The following is a 22,706-nucleotide window of genomic DNA, read 5'->3' as shown; positions in this document are numbered from 1 at the left end:
GTAGCAGCATACTACTAAAATAAAACACTTAAATAGAACCCAGCATCTCCTAAAATGGACAAAATGTCCAGACTACAACTGAAAAATTGCTCTTCACACTAAGAACCGATACTATCAAAAAACAAATAAGAAAAAAGTTAACTGATGTCAACAATTAAATGAATCTTGTGCTGGAAATATCTGACATGAATTTTTAAATAGCTCTCATAAAAATGTTTCAACAATCAACGTCAAGTTCTCTTGAAACAATGAACAATTAGTAAAAAAAAAAAAAAAAGAATTATTTTAAAAAGACCAAATGGAAATTACAGAACTGAAAAGTATAATTATCAAATTAAATAAATAAATAAATTACCAAAAATAAAAAACACTACTATATGGACTCAGTAGTAAAATGATAATTACAGAAGATAAAATCAGTAATTTGTAGACCAATCAATAGAATTGACCTAATCTGAGCAACAGATTAAGAGAAAATTGTTTAAAAAAAACTGACTAAAGAGCCAGAGCCTGTGACAAGATTCATCATTCATATCATCAGTACCCCGAGAGGTAAAGAAAAAGAAAGGAGATTGGAAAAATCTGTTAAAACATATCAGCTTAAAATTTCCTATACTTGGCAAAAGGTACAATACTTCTACAGATTTAATAAGCTGAGTAAACCCAAAGCAGGATAAACCTAAAGAAACCAATGGTAAGACATCAAAATTAAACTTTCAAAATCCAAAGACAAAAAAAAGTTTGGAAAAGGGCCATGATAACATACTGCCTATATAGAAGCACCAATTCTAGTGGCAAAATTCTCATCTGAAACCTTAGAGGCTGGAATGAACTGGAATTATTTTTCAGTTCTTAAAGAAAATAACTGTAACTCACGACTTGATATCCAATAAACAGTCAATAAACAATAACAGTCAAAAAACAATAAACAATAAATACCCTCAGCAGTCAAGGGAAAATAATGACATTTTTAGACCAAAAAAATACATAATACTTAGAAATCGGCAGATGTATACTTAAAGATTGGTAAAAAGAAGTCCTCAAACAGAAGAAAATGATTTTTTAAAAATCTCGTCAGCAGTGATGAAAAAGGAAAAACAGAAATTGCAGATATATGGATAAATACTAAAGACAATCCTCAAGAAGTGTACAAATCACATTCAATGAATATGAAATATGAAACAAGTTACAACACTGCTGCTGCTAAGTCGCTTCAGTCGTGTCCGACTCTGTGCGACCCCATAGATGGCAGCCCACCAGGCTCCTCTGTCCCTGGGATTCTCCAGGCAAGAATACTGGAGTGGGTTGCCGTTTCCTTCCTTCTCCAATGCATGAAAGTGAAAAGTGAAAGTGAAGTCGCTCAGTCGTGTCCGACTCTGCGACCCCTTGGACTGCAGCCTACCAGGCTCCTCCGTCTATGGGATTTTCCAGGCAAGAGTACTGGAGTGGGTTACCATTGCCTTCTCTAGCTGACATTAAAGATAAAAGTGAAGCTCCTACATTTTACCTCTTTGCGACCCCGTGGACTGTAGCCTACCAGGCTCCTCCGTCCATGGGATTCTCCAGGCAAGAATACTGGAGTGGTTTGCCATTTCCTTCTCCAGGGATCTTCCCTGACCCAGGGATCGAACCCAGGTCTTCCGCATTGGAGGCAGACGCTTTAACCTCTGAGCCACCAGGGAAGTCAGAAGTGGTAAAATGCTGCACATATAGACTGTGGTAAGTTACATACGTATTATTGTATACCTAGAAAAACAATCGAGAACACAACAAAACAAGATAAGCTAAGAAGAATTATAAGCAAGTCAAACTGGAAACCTAGTAATGTTTAAGTAGCTCTAAAAAGGCAAGATGAGAGAAAGGAAAGAAACAACAGAAAGAAAGTCACAAAAAACAAATAACAAGATGGCACTAATATATCAATAACTGAACACTAATATATCAATAATTATCTCTTACATGTAAATGACCTAAGTACATCCATCAAAACACAGAGCCTGGCTGAGTAAACTAAAAACATGAACCAATCACATGCTGTCTGGAAGAAACTCAAGTTCAGTACTACAGTGAGGCTGAATGTAAATGAATAGAAAGATACGCCAAGTAAACACTGACAAAAACAGGGGCTGCAATATTAGTATCTGGTAAAGTAGACCTCAGGTCAAAGAAAATTTCCAGAAACAAAGACAGATATTACACAATGATAAAAGGATAAATCAGCAAGATACAATACCAATTTTATAAACACCCAACAACAGAGCCTCAAAATGCATAAAATAAAACTGACAGAGCTGAAAGAATAAACAGTTAAATCCACCAATGTAATACTGGGGATTTCAACACCTGCCACCGGTGCTCAGCAGCTGATAGAACCAGTTGGGAGAAAGCAAGCTAAGTGATACAAGACCTCACACACACACAAAATCAAACCTAATGCCTAACTGACAAAGTGAGAACAAACAGCCCACCTGTCAAAAACAAAATACATATTATTTCTCCAAACAAAAAAGGAACATTCACCCAAATAAAGCAGATTCAGAGTAAATTTAAAAGACTGAAATCATACAGAATGTGTGGCTTGATCATAAACGAATTAAGTTAGAAATCAGGAATGAAAATAAAACAGGTAAATGCTAAACACATGACTAAAAAATAACAAGTTTCCGATTCAGGAATCAAACATACAGTCTTTAAGAGAATTTTTAAAATATACAAAATTAAATGAAAAAGAAAACATCAAAATATACGGGATGTAGCTGAGCAAAACTGAGAGAGAAATTCGTAATGTTAAACACAGTTGACCCTTGAACAACACAGGTTTGAACTGCATGAGTCCACTTACACATGGGTTTTTTTTTCAATAAATACCTACTCCAGGAGCACATGATCCACAGTTGCCAGAACCCATGGATGTGGAACCATGCATACAGAGGGCTAACTATAAGTTAACCATGGATTTTCAACTGCACAAGGGATCAGCCTCCTAAATCCTGCACTGTTCAAGGGTCAACTTACTTTCACTGGAAATAAAGGAAATCTCAAATCAATAACAAAATTCCAATTTCAAGAAACTAAAAGAACAAAAAATAAAGCAAGCAAAAGGAAGAGAATAACAGGAATCAATTCAACTGAAAATAGGAAAACAATTACTTTTTAAAGCAATGAAACCAAGAGCTGATTCTTCTAAGACAATGACAATTGATACACTTCTAGCATGACTGACAAAACACAAGAACAGAGAAGACACAAATGACCAATAAGAGGTTAAAATAGGGGATATCACTACAATTCAACAGTCATTAACAAGATAAAAGAACACTACAAACTTTGCACCCAAAATTCAGTAACTTAGAGGAAATCAACCAATTGCTCAACAACTACAACTCAATCAAGGATAATGTGAACAAACGTCATAACCATCAAATAAATTGAATCTGAAGTTTAAAAGTGCCCGAAAACAAACCACTAGGCCCAAGTGATTTCATTATAGGGTTCTAACAAACCTTTAACAAAGAAATAATGTCAATATTATACAATAACTTCTGGAAAATAAGAGAGAATACTTCCAAACTCATTTTAGAAAACTAATATTACCCTGATAGAGTCAAGTAAAACAGTATAAAAAAGAAAAATACAGACCAAATGTCTCTTATGAATTTAAATGCAAATAAAAAAAACTCAACAAAATACTAGCAAAAGGAATCCAGTAATGTTTACAAAGAATTACACATCAAGGTCAGTTCAGTTCAGTCGCTCAGTTGTGTCAGACTCTTTACGACCCCATGAACCGCAGCACACCAAGCCTCCCTGTCCATTACCAGAGTCCACCCAAACCCATGCCCATTGAGTTGGTGATGCCATCCAACCATCTCATCTGCTGTCGTCCCCTTCTCCTCCTGCCCTCAATCTTTCCCAGCATCAGGGTTTTTTCAAATGAGTCAGCTCTTCCCATCAGGTAGCCGAAGTACTGGAGTTTCAGCTTCAGCATCAGTCCTTCCGATCAATATTCAGGACTGATTTCCTTTAGGATGGACTGATTGGATCTCCTTGCAGTCCAAGATTCTTCTCCAACACCACAGTTCAAAAGCATCAATTCTTCGGCCCTCAGCTTTCTTTATAGTCCAACTCTCACATCCATACATGACCACTGGAAAAACCACAGCCTTGACAAGACGGACCTTTGTTGACAAAGCAATGTCTCTGCTTTTCAATATGCTGTCTAGGTTGGTCACAATTTTCCTTCTAAGGAGTAAGCGTCTTTTAATTTCATGACTGCAATCACCATCTGCAGTGACTTTGGAGCCCAGAAAAATAAAGTCAGCCACTGTTTCTACTGTTTCCCCATCTATTTCCCATGAAGTGATGGGACTGGATGCCATGATCTTAGTTTTCTGAATGTTGAGCTTTAAGCCAACTTTTTCACTCTCCTCTTTCACTTTTATCAAGAGGCTCTTTAGTTCTTCTTCACTTTCTGCTATATGGGTGGTGTCATCTGCATATCTGAGGTGACTGATATTTCTCCCGGCAATCTTGATTCCAGCTTGTGCTTCCTCCAGCCCAGCGTTTCTCATGATGTACTCTGCATATAAGTTAAATAAGCAGGGGGACAATATACAGCCTTGACGTACTTCTTTTCCTATTTGGAACCAGTCTGCTGTTCCATGTCCAGTTCTAACTGTTGCTTCTTAACCTGCATACAGGTTTCTCAAGAGGCAGGTCAGGTGTCTGGTATTCCCATCTCTTTCAGAATTTTCCACAGAGTATTGTGATCCACACAGTCAAAGGCTTTGGCATTGTCAATAAAGCAGAAGTAGATATTTTTTTGGAACTCTCTTGCTTTTTCGATGATCCATCGGATGTTGGCAATTTGATCTCTCGTTCCTCTGCCTTTTCTAAAACCAGCTTGAACATCTGGAAGTTCACGGTTCACGTACTGTTGAAGCCTGGCTTAGAGAATTTTGAGCATTACTTTACTCAAAGTAATTGCAAGTGTGCGGTAGTTTGAACATTCTTTGGTATTGCCTTTCTTTGGGATTGGAATGAAAACTGACCTTTTCCAGTCCTGTGGCCACTGCTGAGTTTTCCAAATTTGCTGGCATATTGAGTGCAGCACTTTCACAGCATCATCTTTCAGGATTTGAAATAGCTCAACTGGAATTCCATCACCTCCACTAGCTTCGTTCGTAGTGATGCTTCCTAAGGCCCACTTGGCTTCACATTCCAGGATGTCTGGCTCTAAGTGAGTGATCACACCATCGTGATTATCTGGGTCATGAAGATCTTTTTTGTACAGTTCTTCTGTGTATTCTTGCCACCTCTTCTTAATATCTTCTGCCTCTGTTAGGTCCCTACCATTTCTGTCCTTTATCGAGCCCATCTTTGCATGAAATATTCCCTTGGTATCTCTAATTTTCTTGAAGAGATCTCTAGTCTTTCCCATTCTATTGTTTTCCTCTATTTATTCGCATTGATCACTTATGCCTCCTTGCTATTCTTTGGAACTCTGCATTCAGATGGATACATCTTTCCTATTCTCCTTTGCCGTTAGCTTCTTGGTAGGTTTATATCCAAGGTATATAAAAACTCATCTTCACAAAAATTGGTACACAAGTGATCATAGTAGCATTATTCCTAACAGCCAAAATGTGTAAATATTGCAATATCCATCAAATGAATGGATTTAATGCTGTATACCTTTCAATGAAAAAATATTAAATCACAAAGGGGAATGAAGTACTGATACATTCTACAACAATGGATGAACGTTGAAAACAGTAGGCTAAGCATAAGAAGTTGATCTCAAGAGACCAAGTGTTATTCCATTTATATGAAATGTCCAGAGTAGATAAATCTATACAGATGGAAATTTGATTAGTGGTTGCCAGGGGATGCGACGGAGAGAATGTGGAATGACTGCTAATAGCTGTGGAGTTTCTTTTTAGAGTGATGAAAATATTCTATATTTAAAAATATATACACAACTCTGCGAATACACTAAAAAAAAACTCACTGAATTACATACTTTCAAAACACGAATTTATTACCTACAAAATTGATACAATCACTCATACATTCAAGTGTAGTAGTGTACAGCCATTCTAGAAAAGTTTTGTTAATTTCTTATTAAATTAAACATCCAATTATGATATGAACCAGCAATTACACTCCTGGGCATGAGAAATAAAACCCTATGTTCCCACAAAAATCCATACACAAGTGTTGACAGCAGCTTTATTCTAATAGCCAGAAACTGGAAACAGACCAGTCATGTTTCAAGAGTAAAATGCTAAGTAAACTGCAGTACATCCATTCGAAGGACTACAACTCAGCAATAAAAATGACCAAACCACTGATATACACAACTTGGATAAGACTCTTATACTGAGTGGGAAAAAAATAACAAAAATAATGTCAAAAGGTTACAAACTAAATGACTCTATCCCTATAACATTTTTGAAATGACAAAAAATTTAGATTAATGATTGTCAGGAGTAGGGGTGGGAGTTACTGGAAGGGAGTGGGTGTGATTAGAAAAGGAATATTTGTGTTGGTCCAACTGTTCAGTATCTTGACTGTGATGGCTGATACATGAACCTACACATGGCATAAAATTGTAGAGAACTAAACACACACACAATACACACACAGACATACATCTACGGAGATTTGAATAAGGCAGTTGGATTATATTCAGGTCAATATTGGTGGTGATACTGTACTACAGTTTTGCACAATGTTACCAATGGGGCAAACTGGATAAAGAATAAATGAGATCTCTGTTATTCTTTACAACTGTATGTGCTTCTACAATTACTGCAGTTTTAAAGACAGACTGCCTACAGGGTGAGGACTAAGTGGAGAAAAGATCAGGGCAATGATTTCTAGTTTTCATGAGAAATTTTTTCACACTACTTTATCTTATCTATGTATGCTTGATTTAAAAGAAAATATTTTTCCTCTACACAAGGGATGTATGTGAAGTATCTGACATATGAAAAGTCTTCAATGCATTTTAGTTCTTTTTAGTTATTTAGTTCCTTTCCTTCCATGTTAAGGATAAGACAACCTCCAGACCAAGAAATCAGGACTAAGCAGCCTAATTCTAAGCAGAACTACTAGTAAGTCATCCAATGGCATTACCAAGGGCTAAAACTGGAACCATAAGGTACACCCACCAAGATAACTATGAGAGAATCTCTCACCATCAATGAACAACTTGAAAACTAAGCCCTCTTCCTATTCCTTGTTCAACAAGTTGAGTCAAGCAATCCCAGGGAAAGTTAAAGGCAAAACAGAAGAGGATTCACAATAGTATCTTAAAGATTCTTTCATTATCATGGTGTTTTATTAATTGGTTTCATTATCACTAACAGTAATTGAACACTTATATGCTCAGTGTACCATTTCATGCATTCTCATCATTTAACCCTCATACCAACCTTGCAAGGCAGGTATTATCCCCATTTTATAGACAAAGAAGCTACGACTTAGAAATGCTGGGTATATTGTGCTGGTCAAAGAGCTAGTAAGCAACACGTCAGGATTTTCTCCCATGTATGTCTGCTCCTGCTGCTGCTAAGTCGCTTCAGTCATGTCCGACTCTGTGCGACCCCATAGATGGCAGCCCACCAGGCTCCCCCGTCCCTGGGATTCTCCAGGCAAGAACACTGGAGTGGGTTGCCATTTCCTTCTCCAATGCGTGAAAGTGAAAAGTGAAAGTGAAGTCACTCAGTCGTGTCCGACTCTTAGCAACCCCATGGACTGCAGCCTACCAGGCTCCTCCATCCATGGGAGTTTCCAGGCAAGAGTACTGGAGTGGGGTGCCATTGCCTTCCCAGAAATAAAGATTCTAGCCACTCCACATTATCTCACTCTAACAAAACTGTCCCTCATAAAGGTACATACCGGCAGCTGGGCTTTTGACGGGGTTGAATACCTGGGAATTCACTGGGACTTCTAAGTCTCAAGCCCAGTCACACTGTCACCACTAGCCTCCCTACTCATGAGGTCTCTTCTGCCACTCTGCACTCATGGCCAACTACTTCAGGTGGCCTTTCAAGCATTAAGACTCTTACCCTTCTACCAGTTCATTTTACCAGTCACCAACCCACAGGGCTAGCGTAAAAAGACCCAAAAAGAGAGCAGCCCTCTTCATATTTTCTTATTACTTGTCCTTGATCAATGCTGGTAAACACTCTTTCCACTCTCTACTCCTCTATTCTTACACACGCACTTACATATACACAAGTTCCATACTCAGGCTTGCCTTTACCTCTCCATGTCACCATCATAGCTTTGATCGTCTCATCTTCCCAAAGGGTAAAATGAGCCACCATGAAACTCAGCAGACCACTCATCTACAAGCTCTCCTTCTCAACAGTCCCAGAGGAAAAATGCTCCTGTTACCTAAAGCTGACTCCTTTCTGTAAGACAACAGAAGCCAGGTCCTTACTTTCTCCTTGGCTCCTCCCCCCCTGCTTCAAAGAAGCCATGTTTCTCTTTCTTAAAAAAGGAAAAATTCTCTGAAATGACAGGTACAGTTCACTTAATTAATAATTACTATGTCCTTGACATTATACAAGAACCACCAGAAATAAGGTTTTGTAATGAGGACTCAAAGGGTTAGAGAAGGAGGGTATTATCAGAAAGATCTCTTTTATGATCTTACCAAGATACAGGTTCTCTTTCCATGGGAAACAGAAGTGGGACACCCAAGACTGAGTCTGAGGGGGCAAAAGGAACTGTGAGGGTGAGGGTAGGATCAGGAATTCTCAGAAGGCAAGCAACTGATAAAGGGTTTGTGGTCATTCGTGGCTACTTAGCAAGGAAAGAAGACAAAGCATAAAGGGAATAAGAGTCATAGTACTTGACAGTAAGGGCGGCTAAGGCAGGAGAGAAGGAAGAAGTAAAATACTCTGCAACTGACTGCCCCAATCTCTCCCTGGCCTTAAGTTTCATATATCTGTGTATCCTAACATCAGGTTAAGAAGCAACTAACTCTCCTCAAGCTTCCCATTTTTCACAGGTTCAAGTTGAGACAACACTGCCTCCTCCCTCTTCATCTTTCAAGTGATTTCAGGTGCTTAAATCTCATCTTCCTTTTTTTTATCTATCTACTCAGTCCTTTCCCAATACTATTTCCAATTTTACCATGTTTGTTCAGGCCCATATCAACTTTCATTTCTTAAGAGTCCAGAAAGACTTATATATCTTGCTAAAAATTATATACTTAGTTAGTTGGAGAGCTGAGGCTGGTACTGAAGTCTTCTAACCAGATTATTTCCGCAATCTGCAACACTTGCAGATCTTCATGACCCAGATAACCATGATGGTGTGATCACTCGCCTAGAACCAGACATCCTGGAATGCAAAGTCAAGTGGGCCTTAGGAAGCATCACCACGAACAAAGCTAGTGGAGGTGATGGAATTACAACTGAGCTATTTCAAATTCTAAAAGATAATGCTGTGAAAGCGCTTCACTCAATATGCCAGCAAATCTGGAAAACTCAGCAGTGGCCACAGAACTGGAAAAGGTCAGTTTTCGTTCCAATCCCAAAGAAAGGCAATGCCAAAGGATGCTCAAACTACCACACAATTGCACTCATGTTCCACGCTAGCAAAGTAATGCTCAAAATTCTCCAAGCGAGGCTTCAACAGTATGTTAACCGTGAACTGCCAGATGTTCAAGATGGATTTAGAAAAGGCAGAGGAAACAGAGATCATATTGCCAAGGTCCGCTGGATCATCAAAAAAGCAAAAGAGTTCCAGAAAAACATCTACTTTTGCCTTATTGACTACGCCAAAGCCTTTGACTGTGTGGATCACAACAAACTGTAGAAAATTCAAGAGATGGGAATACCAGATCACCTGACCTGCCTCTTGAGAAATCTGTATGCAGGTCAAGAAGCAACAGTTAGAACCAGACATGGAACAACAGACTGGTTCCAAATCAGGAAAGGAATACGTCAAGGCTATATACTGTAACCCTGCTCATTTAAATTATATGCAGAGTACATCAAGAGAAACGCTGGGCTGGATAAAGCATAAGCTGGAATCAAGATTGCCGGGAGAAATATCAATAACCTCAGATATGCAGATGACACCACCCTTATGGCAGAAAGTGAAGAAGAACTAAAGAGCCTCTTGATGAAAGTGAAAGAGGAGAATGAAAAAGTTGGCTTAAAACTCAACGTTCAGAAAACGAAGATCATGGCATCTGGTCCCATCACTTCATGGCAAATAGATGGGGAAACAGTGTCAGACTTTATTTTTTTGGGCTCCAAAATCACTGCTGATGGTGATTGCAGCCATGAAATTAAAAGACGCTTACTCCTTGGAAGGAAGGTTATGGCCAACCTAGATAGCATATTTAAAAGTAGAGACATTACTTTGCCAACAAAAGTCTGTCTAGTCAAGGCTATGGTTTTTCCAGTGGTCATGTATGGATGTGAGAGTTGGACAGTGAAGAAAGCTGAGCACCGCAGAATTGATGCTTTTGAACTGTGGTGTTGGAGAAGACTCTTGAGAGTCCCTTGGACTGCAAGGAGGTGCAATCAATCCATCCTAAAGGAGATCAATCCTGGGTGTTCATTGGAAGGACTGATCCTGATTGAAGCTGAAACTCCAATACTTTGGCCACCTCATGTAAAGAGTTGACTCATTGGAAAAGACCCTAATGCTGAGTAGGACTGGGTCGGGAGGAGAAGGGGACAACAGAGGAGGAGATGGTTGGATGGCATCACTGACTCAATGGACATGGGTTTGGGTAGACTCCGGGAGTTGGTGATGGACAGAGAGGCCTGGCGTGCTGCAATTCATGGGGTCGCAAAGAGTCGGACACAACTGAGCGACTGTACTGAACTGAACTGAGCTGAGGTGGGGGGTGCTTTGGAACACACCAGAGTAACCCTGGCCAGAGTTCTTCAACTGTTTCCACAGCCACTCACCTGTTTGCAGAGGGTTTGAGGAGAAAGAAATGAGAAAACTGTAGAAGAAGCCTTAGAGGAAGCAGTCAGTACCAGATGTCTGTGCATTACCAAAGTAACCAGAATAAACCAAAACCTAACAGCTGGAAAGTCACATTAAAAATGACTTCCCAGTCCCATTAGCCTAGTGACCTTTCTCCAAAGCACCTTATAAACAGTTTCCCTTCACAGGGAGAACACCCTAAATTGGAGCCAAAGCCCCCAGATGGAAGCCAAAGCTCCCCAGGCTACACAAAGTCAAAAAGCCCCGGCGGGGACTCTGATATCAAGCTGTGCTGGGGAAAAAGTTATTTGAGCATTTAATTTACAAAGGAGAGTAGTAACTATTAGACAGTCAATCAACTTGCTCCCCACTGTCAAAGTTACCGGAGGCTACTGTAGGGGAAATTAGAATTGGACACCTCAAGTTCAGGGGAGCCCCTGGGCCTGTTCATTATCAGACTGTTCCTCTCCTTCTGATTGCCAGATTGTTTAATTGTGACTCATTCAGGGGCCATTGCTCTTCTAATCTTAACATATCTAATATATGCCCCAAAGATCCTTCCTTTGGGACAGATGAAATATTTCCGAATTTTATAAGCTTTGTAACACCAAAACACAAAAGACGCAGACAAATTCCAAAAAAAAATGGCACAGATTCTAGCATCGATGCATACAGAAGAATCGATTCCCTAATCAGGTAAATAAATTTAACCTACAAAACAAATGAACTAATTCCAACTAGGCTACCCACCCCTACAAGGACTAGCTCCCCAATGAACCAGTTCCAACTGAACCAATTCCCAAATCAGGAAAGGAAATTTACCCTACTAAACAAATAAGCTAATTCCAACTAGGGTGGGCTTGCCCCACAAGAACTAGTTCCCCAGTGAACCCGTTCAGGGTAGAGTCCAACACTTCCCTTCTCCAACAGGGTACCCCAAACAAACTGGCTTGTCTCATGAAGGAATAGCCCAACTTGAGAGGAAAAAACGTTCCTGGACACCAGAGCGACTTACCCCCCAAAATGGAGCCCATCCTCTTAACACAAAAGAACACAGAAAACAAGCAGACCGACTGAACCAGCTACCGAATTGGGTAGACTTAAACACTACAAACAAAATCGAGTCCATCAACTCTAGAAGTTTATCGGTTCCTTGTCTCAACTGGCAAGAGCTGGGGGCAGCTGGTGCTGCTTCAGGGAATCTTGAAGGAAAGAACCTCAGGACAGTCCTAGCAGCTGCTAGGGTCTTGCCCCAGTGTTCCCTGACCGGGGCCACCTAGCCCCAAGCAGCTAGGCTCCCGGCTGGCTCGCCAAATTGTTACTGAATCCAAGCTTGCTCTACTCTCCCAACAACAGGTTGATGAATTCGAGAGAGAAGGTGTTAACGAAAGGAAACCGACTTTATTCGGAAAGCAGCTGAGGAGAAGATCCCAGGCTAGCACCTCAAAATAACCATTTTCTCGGGGTCTGGATGCCAGGTTCTTTTATAGATCAGAGATGGGCAGAGGTGAGGAAGCAAAGTAAAAAGGCCATTAATCCTTCACACATCTCCTAGAAAAGCAGGGGATGTGTTAACTCTTCCTCCCTGCCATCTACAGGTGGACAGGGTTCTGAACAAAGGCACTTTAGTTAATAGGTAGAGGGGCAAGATTCTCTGAGGCAAGGTATTAAGTATGATTATAATAACAAAAGCAACAAAAAGCAAGTCACAGAAACAATTCCAACATGGAGTAAGAATTGGCTTCTCTGCAACTGGGGCAGGAGAGGCAGCGCAGCAGGGACACAGGTCTCCCAGCCTCCCGACACCGCTATCCTGGTTCGACCAGGCAGAAACCCTCAACACCAGCGAGGCTCATTCCATACTGTTGCCCCAAGGCAGCGACCCTCACCCTCCAGGAAGGCGGCCAGACGCAGGAGGCGTCCATGCCACAAACGCCCATCAGCCCAGAGCCGGCCACACGCGCCCCGCGGGTCCCTCCAACATGCGGAGACCAGGGACACGGCGCCCACAAACCCACAGCCTACCTTTGGGGCTCGAGACTGGCCTCCACCGGGCATCTCCGGGCGCTCCCCGTCCTCAAGGGTGCACCGCCTTCTGAAGGCACCGGAAGGCCGTGAGTCGCAGAACCAACTCGGCGCGCCGGGCCGCACCGCGTGCTGCGATTGGCAGACACTCGGGCCGGGGGCGGGGCTTCCTCGGACGCACCGCCCAACCGGCGCTCCGGGCGGTACCGAGCGTTGCGATTGGCAGATGCTCCGGCTGGAGGCGGGGCTTCTTCGGACGCACAGCCCCACCTCCTCCCGGCGCACCGCCTTGCACTGCACTTGCGATTAGCTGATGCTCGTGCAGGGGCGTGGTTTTCCTGCTACTCGCGCCTCCTGGCGCTGACCTGAAGCGTGGCGTCTGGGAACCCGCGCGGTCAACAACTCCCGGGACAGATTTTCTGCGCTGCGGCCTCAACCTACGGCTGGGCCCGGATCAACGGAGAACGCGCAGCGTCGCGGTCGGCTCCTTTCCAGGGAGCAGCTGAAAAGACCGCTCGGGGTTTGCCAAATAAAGCTCGTCCGTGGTGCGCTTTGTCAGGCAAGGACTGACATTAATAAAAATAAATGATAACCCCAAGTGGGCTATGAATTCAGCAAGCGGTGCTTAGGGAATGGTTGTAGCCGTGGGTAGCCGGAAATATGGGTCTTATTGCCCCATCTGCCGAGGGGGATAGGGAGGAAGGGGCATAGTATGCGGAGCAGTTTTCAAGTTCAGAGACGCCAGAATCCCCGGAGACCTGCTACAGCCCGTGGCTGGGTCTCTGACTCTGAAGGTCCGGACTGGGGTCGGAGAAGTTGTTCATCTGACAGATTCTCAGATGACGTTCCTGCCATCCCGCATCACTTTGAGAACCGCAGGCAGAGCCCTTCCTTAGACCCTGCACGTGAGTTTGCTTAAGTGTTCCAACACTTGGGGGAAGAGATGTTAAAGGAAATATAATGGGAAGGGGAGGTTGGGGCTGAGGAGAGACAGAATTAGGTTACAAACTCACTAGGCAGGCTGTTGTCTAAATAAAGGTGTCTATTGTAGAAAAAACGACAATAGTGAGTTGAAAAGCGTCAGCCTGGGAAGGAGGAAAGGATTCCCATTTGTACCCTCACAACTTGGCAAAAGTGGAGTTTGGTTTTCTGCTCTAAAAGCACTTTCTTGTGCCTCTGTAACAATACCAATATTTTGCACTTGATCCATTTTCCGTCTTTCCTGCCTAGTCCCTATTCTTTCAACATACTGCATTTGAGTTTCACTCACTAAAGCACAAATGCTTTGTATAAAGATGTCCATACTGTGATCTTTGAAAAAGAAAGAAACACATTAGCTCTAGGTAGACATTTCTATTGGGACTTCCCTGGTGGCTCACCAGAATCAATCCGCCTGCAATGCAGGAGAGCCAAGAGACACAGTTTTGATCCCTGGGTTGGGAAGATTACCTGGAGTAGGAAATATTAACCTGCTCTAGAATTCTTGCCTGGAAAATTCCATGGACAGAGCAGCCTGGTAGGTTATGATCAATGAGGTCGCAAAGAGCACGCACACACACACACACACAGACATTGCTAATACTATGATTGTCAACACTTAGCATAAGACAAACTGGACTCTAAATGTAGCTAGTTTAGGATTTACAATATTGGGCCTCTGACTGGGATGCCACAAAAATGGTTGCCTCAGTTAGGCTGAATGACACAGCTCAGCCATCTCACTGTGTCTTTCTTGGCTCTCAACTTTATAGTTGCAACCAGACTGCTTCCTGCTGCTTGAACTGAAGTCCCATTGCACTAACTTCTGGTCATTGTTACCTGAATGTCTGAGAGACTCTTTAACCTAAATTCTTCTCTTCCCCAAATAGCTTCCTTTTCAGAAATCTCTATCTCAGTGGTGGCACTGACATCCAGCCAGTAGCTCATGCTGAAACTGTCACCCATACAAGCCTCTGACAGTAAAGGAGCATTGCCTCGATTCACCTCTGTGTTTGTTTCGGAAGCATCTGGTAGCTGACAGATGTTTTGCAGCTGTACTTTCAGAGGTATGTAGTGATCAACTGCCCAAAACTGGCTCTGACTTGACCACAGGAATGCACCTCTGCAGATGAGACTTGGAGGTGTCCAGAAGTTACCATTGCTTCATTACCATATTAAGATCTCCATCCAAGGATGGGGATGGGGACTTGTACTCTGCTGGGCACAGTTCGTACTGCATGCAAGAAGATGAAAAACTGTGTGTGCCTTGGCTGCTCCACACCCTCCCTCCCCAACCTGGCTGCCCTCAGAAATCTCCACTCCCTTCCTGGTTGGTGGTTTAGTCGCTAAGTTGTATCTGACTCTTGCGACCGCATAGACAGTAGCTTGCCAGGCTCCTCTGTCCATGGGATTCTCCAGGCAAGAATACTGGAGTGGGTTGCCATTTCCTTTTCCAGGGGATCATCCTGACCCAGGAATCGAACCCGGGTCTCCTGCATTGCAGGCAGCTTCTTTACCAAGTGAGCTATGAGGGAAACCCTTCCTAGAACCCCACTAACAAGTCTGCCTCCTACCCCTTAAACTTCTCTTCAGTTCAGTTCAGTTCAGTCGCACAGTCGTGTCCAACTCTTTGCAACCCCATGGACTGCAGCACGCCAGGCCTCCCTGTCCATCACCAACTCCTGGAGTTTACTCAAACTCATGTCCATTGAGTCAGTGATGTCATCTAACCACCTCATCTTCTGTCAGCCCCTTCTCCCACCTTCACTCTTTCCCAGCATCAGGTCTTTTCCAATGAGTCAGTTCTTCCCATCAGGTGGCCAAAGTATTGGAGCTTCAGCATCAGTCCTTCCGATGAATATTCAGGACTGATTTCCTTTAGGATGGACTGGTTGGATCTCCTTGCAGTCCAAGGGACTCTCAAGAGTTTTCTCCAATGCCACAGTTCAAAAGCATCAATTCTTCGGCATGCAGCCTTCTTTATGGTCCAACTCTCACATCCATACATGACTCCTGGAAAAACCATAGCTTTAACTATATGGACTTTTATTGGCAAAGTGATGCCTCTGATTTCTAATATGCTGTCTAGATTTGTCATAGCTTTTCAAGCTATCTTTTAATTTCATGGCTGCAGTCACCATCTGCAGTGATTTTGGATCCTAATAAAATAAAATTTGACTGTTTTGACTTTTTCCCCATCTATTTGCTATAGAGTGATGGGACTGGATACCATTATGTTCATTTTTTGAATGCTGAGTTTCAAGCCAGCTCTTCACTCTCCTCTTTTCACTTTCATCAAGAGGCTCTTTAGTTCCTCTTCTGCCATTAGAATGGTATCATCTGCATATTTGAGGTGTTGATATTTCTCCTGGCAATCTTGTTTCCAAGCATGTGAGTCACCCAGCCTGGCATTTTGCATGATGTGCTCTGTATAGAAGTTAAATAAGCAGGGTGACAATATATAGCCTTATCAAAATCCTTTTCCAACTTTGAACCAGTCTGTTGTTCCATGTCCAGTTCTGTTGCTTCTTGACATGCATACAGGTGTCTGAGGAGACAGGTCAGGTGGTCTGGTATTCTGATCTTTTTAAGAATTTTCCACAGTTTGTTGTGATCCACACAAAGACTTTAGTATAGTTAATGAAGCAGAAGTAGATGTTTTTCTGGAATTGCCTTGCTTTATCTATGATCCAGCAGGTGTTGCCAATTTGATCTCTGGTTCCTCTGCCTTTTCTAAATCCAGCTTGAACATCTGGAAGTTCTCAGTTCATGTACTGTTGAAGCCTGGCTTAGAGAATTTTGAGCATTACTTGCTAGTGTGTGAGATGAGTGCAATTGTGCAGTAGTTTGAGCATTCTTTGGCATTGCCTTTCTTCAGGATTGGAATGAAAACTGACCTTTTCCAGTCTGTGGCCACTGCTGAGTTTTCCAAATTTGCTGGTATATTGAGTGCCACACTTCCACAGCAACATCTTTTAGGATTTGAAATAGTTCAGCTGGAATTCCATCACCTCCACCAGTTTTCTTCGTGGTAATGCTTCCTAAGGCCCACTTGACTTCATTTTCTGGGATGTCTGGCTCTGGGTGAGTGACAACCCCATTGTGGTTATCCCAGTCATTAAGATCTTTTTGGTATAGTTTTGAGTATTTTTGCCATCTCTTCTTAATCTCTTCTACTTCTGTTAGGTCCTTATGATTTCTGTCTGTTATCGTGCCCATCCTTGCATGAAATATTCCCTTGATATCTCTAATTTTCTTGAAGAGCTCTCTAGTCTTTCCATTGTTTTCCTTTATTTCTTTGCATTGTTCACTTAGGAAGGCTTTCTTATCTCTCCTTGCCATTCTCTGGATCTCTGCATTCAGTTGGGTGTATCTTTCCCTTTCTCCCTTGCCTTTTGCTTCTCTTCTTTTCTCAGCTGTTTGCAAAGCCTCCTCAGACAACCACTTTGCCATCTTGCATTTCTTTTTCTTGGGAATGGTTTTGATCACCACCTCCGGTACAATGTTATGAACCTCCATCCATAGTTCTATAGGCACTCTGTCTACCGGGTCTAGTATCTTGAATCTATTCATCATCTCCACTCTGTAATCATAAGAGGTTGATTTAGGTCATATCTGAATGGTCTAGTGATTTTCCCTACTTTCTTCAATTTAAGCCTGAATGTTGCAACTTTCCTGATACCTCAGTTGGTAAAGAATCTGCCTGCAATACAGGAGCCCCTGGTTTGATTCCTAGGTCGGGAAGATCCACTGGTGGAGGGATAGGCTACCAACTCCAGTATTCTTGGGCTTCTCTTGTGGCTCACCTGGTAAAGAATCCACCTGCAATGCAGGAGACCTGGGTTTGATCTGTGGGTTGGGAATATCCCCTGGAGAAGGGAAAGGTTACCAACTCCAGTATTCTGGCCTGGAGAATTCCATGGACTATATAGTCCATGGAGTTGCAAAGAGTCAGAGACGACTGAGCGACTTTCACTTCATTTGTTGCAATAAGGAGCTCATGATCTGAGCCACTGTCAGTTCCAGGTCTTGTTTTTGCTGAATGTATAGAGGTTCTCCATCTTCAACTGGAAAGAAAATAATCAATCTGATGTCAGTATTGCCCATCTCATAATGACCATGTGTAGAGTCATCTCTTGTGTTGTTGGACGAGGGTATTTGCTATGACCAGGGTGTTCTCTTGACAAAAATCTGTTAGCCTTTACCCTGCTTCATTTTGGACTCCAATGCCAAACTTGCCTGTTACTTCAAGTATCTCTTGACTTCCTACTTTTGCATTCCAATCCTCTATGATGAAAAGGACACCTTTTTTTGGTGTTAGTTCTAGAAGGTGTTGTAGGTCTCGGAGTGAACTGAGGATGAGCTTGGTTCATTTTCAAGGCAAGCCATTCAACATCCCAGTAATCTGAGTCTATGCCCCATCCACTAATACCAAAGAAGCGGAAGTTGACCAGTTCTATGAAGACCTGCAAGATCTTCTAGAACCAACCTGCTGGGGATCAGTAACAGAATCTGAGAACTATCATGAGCACGTTTGGCTCTCCTGTCAAAGCTGTGTCTGTCCTGTTAAGTCTCTCCACCCACCCTACTCCTCCACGGATGTACTTCAGGCCCCTAATTTATTTTGCCCAGTCTACTCAGTGGCCTCATAAGCAATATCCCCTGGTCCACTCTTGCCCTCATCCATGCACATATAAGCACACACAATCCGTTCTCCACACAGATACCCAGGGATGTGTGTGCTCTTCACGGGAGCCTTACCTGCAGTTATTGAATGTGCATGGGGCCTCAGAGTCTTTGCATTTGCTACTCCATTTCCTGAAAGGCTCTGGTGTCTGCCAAGCCAGTTTATTTACAGCTCCTGAAAACTGTTGAAGCTGGGAGATCAGCACAGGGAGGTTCACTATAATATTCTTTGATATATTTGAAAATAATTTTTTAAAAATTTCAATTGAGATTTTTTTTTTTAATTTCATATTTATTTATTTGGCTGCGCTGGGCCTTAGTTATGGCATGTGGGATCTAGTTTCCTGACCAGGGATCGAACCCAGGGCCCCTGCATTGAGAGCACAGAGTCTTTAGCCACTGGACTACCAGGGAAATCCCCTCAATTGAGATTTTAAAAAAACAAGACAAAGTGAACTTGAACCTGATCTCAGTTTCCTTAAACTCCTAGGAGGCTGAACCTCCCTGTTCTTCATTTTCACAAACCCTATGCTCCTTTGAATATGTTACAATACTCATAACCTAAATAATTATCATCTGGCTCCACCTATGTAAAGCAGTACCATTTCTGTCTTCTTGACCTTTATATACATAGCACTTCACAGTTTCTTCCACATATAAAGCACTCAAATAAATACTAGATATGAATGAATAAATGAACTAATAATTAGTAAGTAAACTTGTCTGAGGGTGCACAGCTAAATAATGTTTAGAATTAGACTCGCAAAAAAAAAAAAGAGAGAGACTCACGTGTGACACCTAGGTCTATGTTCTCTACATTATGCCATTCATAACACAGTGTAATTATGAGGAATTTACAACTGAGCCAACAGACATTAGCCCTGATACTCAGACTGCCTTGGACTCTAACCCTTTTCCTGAGCCTTAATTAACCCTGAACCTAAACATCCCTGATATTCACCCTCACTCTAATACTGACCCTAACACATACCCTGAATCTCACCCTGACCCACACTTAGCATAACCCTGAACTGGTCACAATCCTCACTCTTTACCCAGAGCTTGACACTGACCCTGAACCTGACACTGAAACTTAACCTGGCCTTGACCTGTGATCCTGAGCCTCCTAAGACAGTAACTGCAGCCATCAGTATGACTTGCTCCCTAACACCCAACACTGACCATGATGACCCAGACCCTCAAGTGACCCTACCCTCACTCCAGCACTGACTCACACCTAAACTGGACCCTCATGTCACCCAGCCCTAACCCTGAATCTAACCCTTGGCCTTATTGTAATCCTAATGTTCAGGAATACGTCAAGGATGTATTTTGTCACCCTGGTTATTTAACTTACATGCAGAGTACATCATGCAAAATTCCAGGCTAGATGAAGCACAAGCTGGAATCAAGATTGCCGGGAGAAATATCAACAACTTCAGATACGCAGATGACACACTTATGGCAGAAAGTGAAGAAGAACTAAAGAGCCTTTTGATGAAAGAAGGAGGTGAAAAAGTTAGCTTAAAACTCAACATTCAGAAAACTAAGCTCATGGCATCTGGTACCATCACTTCATGGCAAATAGATGGGGAAACAATGAAAACAGTGAGAGACTTCATTTATTTATTTATTTTTTTGGCTCCAAAATTACTGCAGATGGTTAACTGCAGCCATGAAATTAAAAGATGCTTGCTCCTTGGAAGAAACGTTATGACCAACCTAGATAGCATATTAAAAAGCAGAGACATTACTTTGCCAACAAAGGTATGTCTAGTCAAAGCTATGGTTTTTCCAGTAGTCAAGTTATGGATGTGAGAGTTGGACGGTGAAGAAAGCTGAGCACCGAAGAATTGATGCTTTTGAACTGTGGTGTTGGAGAAGACTCTTGAGAGTCCCTTGGACTGCAAGGAGATCCAACCAGCCCATCCTAAAAGAGATCAGTCCTGAATATTCATTGGAAGGACTGATGCTGAAGCTGAAACTCCAATACTTTGGCCACCTGATGTGAAGAACTGACTCACTGGAAAAGACCCTGATGCTGGGAAAGATTGAAGGCAGGAGGAAAAGGGGACAATAAAGGATGAGATGGTCAGATGGCATCACTGACTCAATGGACATGAGCTTGAATAAACTCCAGGAGCTGGTGATGGACAGGGAGGCCTGGTATGCTGCAGTCCATGGGGTCACAGAGTCAGACATGACTGAGCGACTGAACTGAACTGAATGTTCATACATGCTAATCCTTACTCTCAGCTGTACCTTGAAACTAACCTAAGCCTGTATGAGACTTGACCATGAGTCTGACCCTAAATGTTCCTGACCTTGACCCTATGCTGGCTTGAATAGTAGCCCCAGAAACATGTATCTACATTCTAATACCAGTACCCGTGAATGTAACCTTACTTGGAAATAGGGCCTTTGCAGAATTGAGACCTCAAGATGAGATATGCTGAATGCCGTTGCATTGTGGGTGGAGCAGGTACTAGTTTGTTTGTGATCTATGTTGAAACATGGAAAAGAAGAAAGCACAGGCATGGAGGAAGTGCACACGAAGACAGAGGCAGAGACTGGAGTAACGCCATCACAAGCCCAGGAGCTGCAGGGGGACCAGAAGCTGCAAGAGACCTAGGAGGATCCTCCCCTGGAGCGTTTGGAGAGGGTATGGCCCCGCCCACACCTACATTTCAGATTTCCGACATCCACAACTGTGAGAATACACTTCTTTTGGTTTAAGCTAACTAGTTTGTGTCAATTTGTTACACAGATCTAAGAACGAATAAACACCCTCATTCACCATAAGTGAATCTAACATTTACCGTGACCTAACCTTCTCCCTTGTTATGGTTCAGTTGGTCAGTCGTGTCTGACTCTTTGCCACCCCATGGACTGCAGCGTGCCAGGCTTCCCTGTCCTTCACTAGCTCTCAGAGTTTGCTCAAACTCATGTCCATTGAGTCAATGATGGCATCACCCTTATATCCACCCCTAACATGAAACTGACCTCAATCCTCATACAGACCAGAACTTGACCTTTACCCTGACCCTATGAATTTCACACTCACTTCAGGCTAGATCTTGACCATCTTCCTAACCCTGATAATCACCCTGATATGGAATAGAACCTTCCTCATAACTTTGACATTGACCCTGATCTAGATCCTCATCCTAAACTTAACCTTGACACTAATTCTGCCATTTACCACCGGCATGACCTTGACCCTAACCGTGAAGATCCTGATGACCATATACCTCACAATGAACATCTTGTCAGCTCTGACCCTTCTCCTCACCTCCTCACCAAAACCCTGAACCCGTCCTGACCGTATGAGCTTGAATCTCATCTGCTGCTTGACTCTTCCCAATTGTCCCTGACCTTTACCCTCATAATGACCCTGAAGCTAACCTTGGACCAGACACTCCAGGTACCCTAAATCCAATTTTGACCTTGACCCTCAGTCTGACTCTAAACTGAACTCTGCGCCTAAGTCTTACTCTGACCTTTGAATGGTATTTGTTGAAACAGTATGTTTAACAGTGTTAGGCGAGTGTCCATCTGTATTGAGATGTTAGAAACATTGTGTTTACATGTGCATGGCATGGCTGCCCCTTTATTAAATGGTGTATCGTAATTCAGTGTATTTAAGACTGGTGGGTACATTACTATGGACAGAAGTATATGTGTGAAACATACTTTGTTTTCCCCCAGCTTTATTGAGATATAGGTATACAAAAAAATGCACATAATTACTCAATAGGGTGAGTTACTTACTTCCTACTTTACTGATGTGTACTAAACCTCTGTGGTTAAGCAACGTAGGTGCATACTATTTTTTGGAATTAAAAATTGTTTTTAGCTGTATGTTTGCACATTCATTCTTTTACTGTATGCATACATGTACAATTGTGATAATTGAAATATGTTGAAACACTATGTAACAAAGCTAAGTACATGTGTTACTGGTTATGCTTAGATACCTATGAAACTGTGTATAGCAGTGTATCTTGCATGTACTACATTGCTGAGTTATATGTTGAAACCTTCTTTTC

At 42.3% G+C, this 22,706-nt stretch overlaps 1 protein-coding gene and 1 non-coding gene across 8 annotated transcripts in view; both read right to left on the bottom strand.

The window, feature by feature from the left end:
* Positions 1-22,706, bottom strand: part of SPIDR (scaffold protein involved in DNA repair) — a 274,921-nt gene that overhangs the window by 252,048 nt on the left and 167 nt on the right. For 6 of the 7 annotated variants that reach the window (XM_081498004.1, XM_081498005.1, XM_081498007.1 and 3 more), the window contains exon 1: positions 12,994-13,071. The exons of the other annotated variant lie outside the window; for it this stretch is intronic. In XM_081498004.1, the coding sequence (XP_081354130.1) occupies positions 12,994-13,026 (33 nt within the window). In that variant the 5' untranslated portion in view covers positions 13,027-13,071. Of the gene's footprint in view, positions 1-12,993; positions 13,072-22,706 lie in introns of those variants that run through there. 7 annotated transcript variants of the gene reach the window in all.
* Positions 1,610-1,682, bottom strand: TRNAW-CCA (transfer RNA tryptophan (anticodon CCA)). Its single transcript has one exon. It is a non-coding gene; the product is annotated as a tRNA-Trp (tRNA).

This window comes from Giraffa tippelskirchi, chromosome 6 (genome assembly GCF_054371585.1).
Source record: "Giraffa tippelskirchi isolate mGirTip1 chromosome 6, T2T-mGirTip1v1.2.pri, whole genome shotgun sequence".
Taxonomy (NCBI): domain Eukaryota; kingdom Metazoa; phylum Chordata; class Mammalia; order Artiodactyla; family Giraffidae; genus Giraffa; species Giraffa tippelskirchi.
The sequence above is the reverse complement of the archived record's forward strand: the minus strand, read 5'-3'. Positions and strand labels throughout refer to the sequence as shown.